Raw genomic sequence first — 11,804 nt, 5'->3', positions numbered from 1 at the left:
ACATGATGGAGAAAGCGGAGAATAAAAGTGATTCTGTCATAAACTCATCATCATAATCACAGGCTGCTTTATGATATTAAAGCTGGAAGCGTCACAGAATTCACTGGAACTAAAGAGATCTTGATTCTGATCAAACCATTCAAACCTTCAGAATAATATCAAAACAGCAGAAGTCATATTTTATAGTGACGCACATTTGACATCTTTGTGTTTGACTTCAATAATGATTCCCTTCAAATTACAACTTGTTGATTTTCATATTCCCTGATGAACTGAAATCTGTAAGTGTTTTCATTTGTTGCTGTAAAACACATTTTCATCTGTAGCTTCTTTAACTCTGCTGTGATTCTGATGATCTCCTGTAGAGGGAGACACGAGACTGCAGGACAGGGTCAAAGGGCAATCTGGATCCGGTTTATTTTTTTTATCGGTGTTATATATCTGCTTTCTTGTGTAATCAGATATCTCTTACACACTCTGCCGAATTAAATCAGTCACACGTTTGATAACTTTCCAAATGGCGTCTTTACTTTTCTGCTTCTTAACGTGAACTTTCTTCTACATCCGGTCTTGCATACATATTAGTACACTCACATCTTAAAGATACAGACCATCATTCTAATACATGACATCCCCTTCAAAGTCGGATAGAGACCTTTAACACTTGACTGTTGTCTCAGTATTGCCAAACAAATAACATGTTCATCTAACTGATGATTTTCACATTCTTCAACTTATTTTAAACTCACTTATAATATTAACCCTGAACATGTCAACAACGTTGTCTGCATTTTAACCTGCATTCAAAAGTTCAACCAACGATAAAGTCAGCAAATTTTTGAGGTAATTTTTTTTGTCTTTGGGGCTTGACATGTGTAATGTCTTGGTGACACTCAACCATAGGCACAAGTCTCTCTGATTCCTCTGACAATGTCCGTTGATCTGAATCTGTGGAACAGTCAGCATTCCCTTTCTCGCTCTCTATTTCTTCACAAATGTTGTGTTGCAACTGTACTGGGCTCCGGTGGGTGACTCGACAGTTATTTTGTTCCCAGCTTTGCTGACCACTGTGTGAGGTGTTGCGTTAAACGGTGTGGTAAACTTGTCCATCTTGTCCTGCCTGATCAGAACCCGATCTCCAACAGCTACATTTGAGAAATCTGCTTTGCGATGTTCATCTGCATACAGTTTATATTTTCCTTTTTTCTCAGCGTCATGGTCGTGAACTTCGAGATCTTTGTCTACTGATGTGAGTTCAGGTAACTTGCCTCTCATTTTTCTTTTAAACATAAGTTCAGCGGGGCTTTTGCCTGTAGTGTTATGTACAATTCCTCTGTACACTGTAACATACTTCCTGAGTTCCTTTTGCCAGTCAAGTCCTTCCGACTGTGCAATGCGAATTCGTTTCATGATGGAGGCATTCAGGTGCTCGACTTCACCATTCGCTTGAGCCCATTTAGGCGTTGTTTTCAGGTGTCTGATCCCGTTTTCTTCACAGAAACTCCTGAATTCATCTGATTTGAATTGAGGTCCATTATCTGATTTTAGTGTGGCAGGAAGTCCATGTCGGCTGAATATGTCCTCAAGGCTGTCAATCACTTTTGTTGCTGTGGTTGAGGTCAGTATATCATACTCATAATACCTACTGTAGTAATCCACCACAACTAGGATTGAGTGTTTTGATGGCAGAGGACCCAATAAATCTACTGCTAGATCTTGCCATGGTCCATCTGGCAATGGTAAGGGTCGCAATGGTTCTGGCGCATCAGGACGAGAGACAATTTGACAGCCATGGCATGATTTGCAATATCTCTCGGCAGCTCTGTCCATGCCAGGCCACCATACTTTGCTCCTCAGGTGCTGTTTGGTCCCAACAATACCTATGTGTCCCTCGTGGGCAAGTGCTATTGCTCGTGGTTGTAATGTTTTTGGAAGAACAATGCGTGTTCCACGTAGTATTAAAAAACCTACCACGCATAGCTCCCTAGCAACAGCTGCATATGTCATACACTTTTCAAAGTGTCCACTTTCAATAGCTTTTCTCACCTCTATTAGTTCGGGATCTTTTTCTGACGCCTCTTCCACTTCCCTTGTGGTTAGGGCTCTCGGGGTGGCATTAATGGCTACAAATCTCACATACTCATCCGAATCATGTAAGTGCTTCTCTCTCATTGCTGTGCTTCCTAGAAGTCTTGACAAGGGATCTGCAATGTTCTCTTTTCCAGAAACATAGACAACCTTAAAGTCGTATGGTTGAAGACGCAAAACCCACCGCTCAATGCGGGCACAGGGCTTAGAACGTGGACTGTAGATTGTCTCTAATGGCTTATGGTCTGTGACCAGATCAAATTGTCTTCCATAGACATATGGGTGAAGCTTCTCACAGGCCCATACAAGGGCAAGGGCCTCCTTCTCAGTCTGGGAGTACCGTCTCTCACAATCTGATAGACTTCTACTGATGTAGCACACTGGCACCATTTGTCCTTTTTGACACTGTGTCAATACAGCCCCCAACCCTACAGGGCTGGCATCGGCTATAACTTGGGTTGGTGCATCTTTGTCAAAGTATGCTAAGGTCCCTGATTTTGCAAGTTCTCCTTTCAGAGCCTTAAATGCACTTTTTTGTTCAGGACCAAAGATGAATTTGGAGTCTTTTCTGGTAAGACGTCTCAAGGGCTCTGCCAAGGTTGCAAATTGTGGAATAAATCTGCTGCTGTAATTGACAAGTCCAAGAAAACTCCGAACCTCTGAGGCGTTCTGTGGCTCTCGAGCCTCCACCACAGCCCTGACTCTCTCATCAGTGGGCCCGATACCTTTTTGTGTGAGTAGAATCCCCATAAAATTTAAGCGATCCATACTGAACTGACATTTTGCAGGATTCAGAGTTAGCCCGCATTCTCTCAGACGTTTCATGACAGCATGTAGACGGTGATTGTGTGTTTTATGGTCAGGCGCATGCACAATGACGTCATCAGAGATGTTTTCAACTCCCTCTATTCCAGCAAGGGCAGACGCGATCTCATGTTGGTATTGTTCACTTGCGGAAGATACTCCAAAAATGAGCCGCTTGTATCTGTACACTCCATTGTGAACTGCAAATGTCGTGATCTGGCGGGACTCTGGCGTTAACTCTAACTGGTGATATCCCCATTTAAGATCTAATTTGCTGAAGACCATAGACCCATTCATACTTTGTAGCAGCTCATCTACAGTGGGAATGGGGTATCTTTCCCTAATGATTGCTCGATTGGCTTGTCGCATGTCAAGACAAAGCCTAATTTCAGCATTTGCTTTTGGAACAATCACAACCGGATTAACCCACGGAGTAGGCCCGTTCACTTCTTCAATAATGTCCATTTCTAAGAGTTCTTTCATCTTTTCTTCAACAGGAACCCTTAAATTAAATGGAATCCGCCTTAAAGGCTGGGCAACTGGCTGAATCTTTGGGTCTATGTATAAACTAATTTGCTTGGTTTTCAGCTTACCAACTCCTTGAAACACTTCTGGGTATTGTGAATGGAGCGACTGTTTGAGGTCTGTTACAGCTGCAATGTTTGTGCCGATCTTCAGTACTCCGAGTTTCATGGCAGTGTCTCTCCCCAACAGTGGCTCTCATATCCCTTTAATTACAATGAATTCAGCATATACCGACCGGCTGCCTATTCTTGCTTCACACTTGAAAGCTCCCTTTAGTGGTAATGGCTGATTAGACGAATAAGAGAACAATTTCCTCTCCGTTTCCGGAATGTACGAATGGCATCTAATATTCTTTGCCTTCAGTTCCTCCCATGTTCTTTCATCAATGATATTGCTGGTCGCGCCAGAGTCTACAAGCATTTTCAAATTGACATTTCCCAAGCAGATATTCATTCTATCAGCCATGTAGTCGTCTTGAATGACAAATGCATATTCAGCTTGCCCTTCAACATGGTTAACTGTTTGCTGCTTCACATTTTTAGTTTTGCACATTTTTGAGAAATGATCTCTTCCTTTACATTTGTGGCATGTTTGGCCCCTCGCAGGACATTTTAAATCTCGTCCCAAATGATCTGTATTTCCACATCTGTAGCATTGTTTGTTCAACTTACTGCATTCAGCTTGCTGTTTTCCCTTGAATTGTCCTTTCATCTTTCCCCCTTTTTTCCAGACGCGATTCACAGACTCAGTGTCAGGCTTTGATATGTCACTCACCGATGATGCAGCCATCTGTTCCTCTATCCGTTCACAGAGGGCAGCAACCTCCAACGCACGGTCGAGCGTGAGATTAGGTCCTTCCTCCAAAAGTTTACGACGCACGTACATTGATAAACATTTGCCTACGATGGCATCCCGGATTTGATTAGTCATGTCATCCGCAAATGCACAGTCTTTTGCTGCCTGTCTGAGACGTGTTGTGAACTGTTGAATCGTTTCACTTGGGTTTTGGGAAAGTTTATAAAAAGACTGCCTTGCATACGCAGTATTCACTCGTGGCACGAAGTATGCATTCAAGGCTGCAACGGCCGCGTCGTAATCGGCAGCACCTCCCGTATCCGCCAGAGTGGAGAATATATCTTGAACATCAGGTCCAGCGTGATGCAAAAGAAGTGCTCTGCGCCGCTGACGAACTGCAGCAGCGACATCTTCTTCAATTATAAGTCCTTTACCGTCCGCATAAAGTTCAAACGATGTCAGCCACCTCGTCCATCTCGAACCAAGAGTTGCAGGATCTTTGTAGCACTCAAACGTAGGAATACCAGACTTTTCCATCGCGTGCAATCAGTGCTCACACCCACTTGGCTGCATCCTCGTCGCCAATGTTATATATCTGCTTTCTTGTGTAATCAGATATCTCTTACACACTCTGCCGAATTAAATCAGTCACACGTTTGATAACTTTCCAAATGGCGTCTTTACTTTTCTGCTTCTTAACGTGAACTTTCTTCTACATCCGGTCTTGCATACATATTAGTACACTCACATCTTAAAGATACAGACCATCATTCTAATACATGACAATCGGGTAAAATTTTCTTTTTCTTTTCACTTTTACTTTTATTTTTATAGGGTTTTTCACAATACATATTGTTTCAAAGCAGTTTCATTGAAAATGAATTTCTACATTACAATTTAGATTGATCTGTTATCAGACGTGACTCAAAGTAACGTCCATAAATCAGAAATACACAGATAATACAATCATGAGTTACAGTGGTTAACGGCACATATTCATTTAGGCAGAAACAATGAACACATTAAAGATGATTACAGTATATTATCTTACAGTATTATCCCCTTACCCGTCACCCCCAATTTTGGCAAGGGCTGCATACATGACATACCCAAAATAAAAAGGTTGCTGCTCATAAGTCATTCTGAATAGACACATAACCAACATATATTTAGAAAGCCAACCCTTGAGAGTTTACAGTTCAAGACTCAAAATTAACCAGACTGTTATTAATATTGCGATATATAAGCTCAAACATAAAACAAAAACAACAAATATTAAGAATATATTTATTAAATGTATAAAAATATTATGTGAATTTAGGATAGCAACTTATAACCACAACTAAAGTGTAGCCACAACTGTGGTCATGCTTCATTTCAAGTCTGAGAATGATATCTCTAAAATTATGCATTTTATGAAGCCTATTGTGAGACCATGTCAGGGGAGAATTTGGAGAATTCTCAGAGAAAGCAAACAAGTTTCTCAACAAATAGTTTATTGCCCTCTAAACACCTATTTACTGTCTCTGACTATGTCTGGCAATGAGAACTGGCCCCATTCATGTTCTTTTCATTTAAATCGACCAAGCTTTCACACCTGTGATGGTCTTCATCATTCTTTTATTCTTGTTCTTTTGTTTGGATGCAGCCATTATAGCCTTTCTTCTAGCATAATGCTTAGCCATTGACACATAATGTGTAACCCCCATAGACAAATAATCCACCTATTAACGTAAGCCTGGTTAAAAAACAAACAACTAAAAAATATTCTTGGAACTTTTAATTGCGAATTATTTTAAAAAAATGATTGTATGGAATAGACAGCTCCTGCAGCAGGTGCATTAGCACAACAGTTAGCATCAAGCTACATGACACAATTTAATTTATTAATATTACACTTTTATTTAAAGCTCACTTTAAAACACCATCGAGTGTTTGTATCATATTCCGGTCGCGGTTTACAATGGTTTCAAGTCAGAAAACGATTTTGAAATATGTTATTTTTAGCATTTTATATGAAGCTATGGGCTATGCTTATCCTTACCTTTATTTTTTATTCATATAAAAATACCCCAAATCGCACGAAAATAACACACAAAACACACATACTTAAATCGTGCATTTATTAGAACTTGTTTCGGTGAAGAAATGTCACGTTCGCTTTGTTTATCATGAATGTGCAGAATCAGGAAGTATACACAGGACGCGTCATGCAGAAGAGGTCACGTTGAATTACATGTGATGATTGACGGCTGGACAGCCGAATCATATTTCTTCGAGGTCAGATCTCACGCAAACCAGGAAGGGGAGATACACAACAAGCTCCGTGCGCTGTTTCAGCTGTTCAGATCGCATTATTCAGTGGAAAATGAATAGAAATTGTATTCTGTATTGGCAAAATATTTTACTAACATATGATAATTAATCAATATTTCTCCAAATATGCGCACCATTGTAATAATTGCCCTGGCGGATTCTGTTTATTATATGTATTTGAGCACAAATAAACCGGAGAAGACGAGAATGGATGTTGTGTGAGTGATTAATTCTATTCAAAATAACGAACGTTACAGATGAATTATTTTGCACTCCTGTCATAAATTAAGAAATTAATGTCACTGCAAACCAGTTTAATCATAAACAGTGGTCAAATATCGAAGCTGGAGTCTTAAACCTTCCTTATGATGCTGATTTTGTCCAGATCAAGTAAGAGTGTGATGTTTTAAAAGAGTAATGCATTTTGAACAACTATGATTTGGGATCACCAGTGATCCCTGCCAGGCAAGGGGATTTATACAGTATTGTTCAGATTACAGTATATAGATGATGATGTGTTGATTCATCGACCAATCAGTGATGACATGATGTCATTTCCCTGCAGCTCTAGAGTCGGTCATGTGACATTTCCAGCTCAGGTGATTGGCTCGAGTCAGTCCAGCATCAGAACTCTTTACAATATGCATTAAAGACAACATCCAAACACTATCAAATATAATGCCTTTAATATGAGGTGAATATTACTTGCTTGTAGCTATTATTAAAAACATGTAGGCTACAATATACAATAAAATAAAATATAGTAGCCTATAAATAAATTATTATATACATGAAAAATAACGTGTGTCTGAGAGTAACACTGATGAAGTCCTAGTTTGAGTCCTGAAGTGTGTGTGTGTGTGTGTGTGTGTGTGTGTAAGTGTGTGTAAGATATTTAGAGTATAGATCAATACTATATGTTACTGATGGAGAACAATGAGAGTTCAGACTGAGAAAGAAGATCTTAATGAGTGTGTTTGTGTTCAGAAGAGTGTGTAGAAGATTCCAGAAGACACGAGTGAACAGATGATGATGATGAAGATGATGAAGATCAGTGATGATGATGATGATGATGATCTTGAGAACATGATGAAGATCAGTGATGATGATGAAGATGAAGATCAGTGATGATGGAGATGATGATCAGTGATGATGATGATGATCTTGAGAACATGATGAAGATCAGTGATGATGATGATGATGAAGATGAAGATCAGTGATGATGATGATGATGAAGATGAAGATCAGTGATGATGATGATGATGAAGATGAAGATCAGTGATGATGGAGATGATGATCAGTGATGATGAAGGGTTTGATGAGAATCTCTCCTCAGTTTTGACATCAGAATCAAACTTTACAGGCTCGTCTGGATCACAGGAGACTAGAAATCACAAATATATATCAGACTATCATCATAGCCTATACACTGATTTGAATTTATACATTTAATATGTTCTTAATCAATAACTTTTCTGTCAATTAAACACAATCTGTAAATGTTTAATGACTGCAGAAAGTCAGTCTGATGAATTTGTCTGAATGTGACACTTTATAACAGGAGAGAAAACAGTAAATCTGACAGTAAAACTAAAATGTGATGAAAGAGTAAAGTTAAAGCAACACAAAGTAACCTTTGCTCTCGGGGTCCCCCTACAGTTGGGGAACAGTATTGTCTTCTACTACTGTCGTAAAATCTGTCATGGTAACACCAGGGGATACACGACGTGCATTTGTTGACAAGCCGAATCCCCCGAACTCTGCAGAAGGAGTTCTCATGTCTTGGGCTGACTGCCTGCGCTGCGTGTGAAATGTCTTCATCGCAGGTACAGTGGCATATATTTCAGCATGTCATATGAATATAATTTCATGGGTTTTATTTTTTTTCGATCGCCAAAAGATCGCGTAGCTCACGTCATTATAGTAGTCTATTGGCTACTGTTTTACAGAATGCTAATTCAATTCAATGTTTGTGTGGAAGGTAATAGCTATATATCGTCAATATTATAATATCAAGCTATGATAGATGAATCTGCAAAGTTGAAAAATCGACTTTCACCAGAAAAATAAATAAACAAACAAACATGACTATCAGCCTGCAGTCATTATAGGCTTAGCCTAAAAGATGATTTTGTCCGTCTAATCATGTATTATTTAGTTGCAAGAATGTAGCTCCTACCAAACTTGTACACTCGTATGACAAAAACATACGAAAAGCACGAAAGACGGAAAAAAAAATAAGTAAGGAATAATTGACGACAGGCCGTTGAATTATTAGAAAAATAATGCACACCCGAGGTGGTAATGCGGTCACGACGCGAAGCGGAGTGGCCGTTATACCTCGGGTGTGCATTATTTTTATAATAATTCAACGGCCTGAAGTCAATTATTCCGCTTATACTACAGTTACCACACCTCGAAACATTGTTCAGATTATGTATTTCAAGACGTTTGTAAAGTTTTTGTCATTAAAACGCTCTTGTATGTAGGACTAATTTCTTACGCATCTAATCCCATGCCTCCGTTGCTAATTCCAAAACGTCATATTAGAGCTAGTAACGGAGGTTTGAGCCACTGATAGCAGACTAATGCTTGGACACACGACTAGCTGACACATTCTCTGACTGTTTTCATCGACTGTCTGCAGCAGATTTTAAACACCGACTCTGAACACAGACTGAACGCGCTGAACGCGCGTTTGGGCATGATCAGTCATATCATAAGTATCAAATTACATTCATAACCGGCCTTAAAGTGTGTCCCCGGCTTAATGCAGTTATTAATGCAGTTATTAGAGAGAGATGTTGCAATAATGAGACAGAAAAGCATGTTCGTCATTATTATTATTTATTTATTAATTCAATTCGTTTTGATTAATTCGTTAATTTTTTTTCTATTATTGACAGATGACAGTAGACTAGCCAAATAAATGAAACACAAAGCTCTTTTAACAAGTAGGCCTATCAATAATTATTTATTTGTTAAATTATCTGCAATAAAAATCCGTGCTGCAGGACTATCCATTTATTTAGCCTATATTCAGTTTAATTTTCTATTGATTATATAGGACTATATACTTTATTTATTAAAATTAAACTGCATGTTTCCATTGATTGTGAAGCTAGACATTGAAAATTGCAGATCAAGCGCATGGGGCTAAATGTTTTTTCTTGTTATGAATTGTATCCTATTTTCCGTTATTACAGTTGACTACGCGAAGTGATATGGAACTGTAATGCGGTCAAGACCTGCCTGGAACTACTTTAGCTGTGCGTTTCCCTGAAAATAATGCACACCTTAGAACGTTTGTCAACCAATCAGATTCAAGCATTCAACGGCCCTGTAGTATAAAGTTCAATAATGATCAAACACTCACAGTCTGGATTTAGTTTCCCCATACTGCTCGATCTATCACGTGTCTCTCCTCTTTCCTCTGGAGATTCACTGGTTTGTGTCTCATTTCTGTCCTCCATTTTTCTCTCAGTCTTCTTGTTTTCTGCTGATCTGTGATTTCTGCTGATTTTCTTTCTCCTCTTCATTTGAATCTGTTCAATCACACAGACAGAGTTTCATTAAAGCGATATAACATCATATCACGAGACATCAGATCAACTCCTGATCAACATCTGCATGAGCTCAGTGTTATTACAGCATCTCAGATTAACTCTACAATATTCACAATAATCAATGATGATGACAAATGACAAATATAGAAATGTGAGTTTATGTGTGAGTCCTGATAATAAACATCTTTCTCTTCTCACCTCATGTTTGATCATATTTGATTCATCAGAACGACACTTTACAGCTCCGACTGGATCAACAGAGACTGTAAATGAAGAAAACAACCCGTTATCATCATAATTATAATACAGAGACTGAACTGATGATATAGACTCAGATCATCTAACGGAGAACATGCACTTAAAATATAGAATTTAAAACATTTGTGATATAATAGCAAATAATCCAGTCATCATATGAAGATAAAGCTCCTCAGTAAAGATGAGAAATGAAATATGAAACATGTTTCTCGCCTGTGAGAAGAAGAGAGATGTAGAATAATCCAGAGTTTATTAAATCACACTGAATATATAAAGATAAAGTCCTTCTTCTGTAGTTTGTGATAGTCCAGATATATTCCTGTCATGCATTCATTTCTCTTGTGTTCAGATTCTGCACAATTTGTAATACATATTTATCTTTCAGTTTCACTCCAATACTTTGTACACTAACATCTCTATTCATAATTAATATCTAAAAATACTCTTACAAAATGTTTAAAGATGAAAGTGTTTAATTACCTTGTGATGATCTGGACAGAGAGAAGCTCCAGTGTTACTGAGAGTCTGAGGAGCAGGACTTTATGCACTTATACATGCCACTCCCGAGATATGTTATTACCGCAGCTTTCAGAGGCTCAACCTTATCACCGCATTATATCTCAAGAAGTGCACACACACTGAGAATGTGTCTGGCTCTGAGCCACACGTTTTGTTCTCTGTGTTGTTTCAGTTCCCTCTGTTGCACATTTCCTCTATAAATGCTTGTTTCACACGTCAGTAGTTTAACAGATTCCCAGTGTAGAGATGGTAAACTGGTGTTATATGATGATATTGTCTTGATCTGGTAATAACTCTAGCTGCTGTATTTTGCACTATAACTGTAGTTTGTTCATTGATAATGATCAGGATAATCTAGTAATGCATTACAGTAATCCAGTCATGAACGCTTTATGAGCTTTTCTGCATCAGAAACATGTTCTGTATTTTGGTGTTTCTGAGGTGAATAACGCTGAAGGATCAGCCAGATCTTTAACTGTACATGATGAAGAAACACACACTGATGCAGATTGTTTACAAGAGATTCTGTGGACAGGATTATGGCCAATCAATAATATCATCTTATTTATGATTATCAGCATTTATTATAAGAACATTACTGGTCATCCATATCTTTAACACACTCTGGCAACTTGGATAATATACAAATGTCATTTCGTCTGTACGAAATATATAGTTGATTATTAATAAGCATAACAGTGGAAACTAATCTCATGTTTTCTAATAATTTTACAGACTCATATTTGACACACAATAACACTTTACACTCAAACACAAGCTCTTCTTTCTGCTCAATCTTTATCAGCAGTAAATATTTACACATCAGAGTAAAGTTGTAAGTTACTGTATTAATCACAGTTTTCATGAATCTTTTATTATTCAGTCAGATTTGTGTCATCAGCTCTTCCTCTGCTCTAAAATCATTTTACTCAT

General features: G+C 38.4%; 2 protein-coding genes across 3 annotated transcripts in view; both read right to left on the bottom strand.

The window, feature by feature from the left end:
• Positions 1–11,804, bottom strand: part of LOC311096819 (uncharacterized protein) — a 291,191-nt gene that overhangs the window by 242,266 nt on the left and 37,121 nt on the right. The gene's annotated exons all lie outside the window — the stretch shown is intronic.
• Positions 5,950–11,012, bottom strand: LOC311097755 (uncharacterized protein). The gene is made up of 4 exons (XM_084137611.1): positions 10,833–11,012; positions 10,293–10,357; positions 9,905–10,073; positions 5,950–7,912 (listed from the first exon to the last, which is right to left on the bottom strand). The coding sequence occupies exons 2-4, from the start codon at positions 10,305–10,307 to the stop codon at positions 7,773–7,775; spliced, it is 324 nt and encodes a 107-aa protein (XP_083993737.1). The 5' UTR covers positions 10,308–10,357; positions 10,833–11,012; the 3' UTR covers positions 5,950–7,772.

This window comes from Abramis brama (assembly GCF_963993115.1).
Source record: "Abramis brama genome assembly, chromosome: 15".
Lineage (NCBI taxonomy): Eukaryota > Metazoa > Chordata > Actinopteri > Cypriniformes > Leuciscidae > Abramis > Abramis brama.
The sequence above is the reverse complement of the archived record's forward strand: the minus strand, read 5'-3'. Positions and strand labels throughout refer to the sequence as shown.

What these genes read in the sequence shown, in the direction of transcription:
- LOC311097755 (XM_084137611.1), bottom strand. An exon ending in GGGGAAACTAAATCCAGACT is followed by an intron (nt 7,913 to 9,904) that starts GTGAGTGTTTGA and finishes TGTGATTTCTAG; the next exon opens with TCTCCTGTGATCCAGACGAG.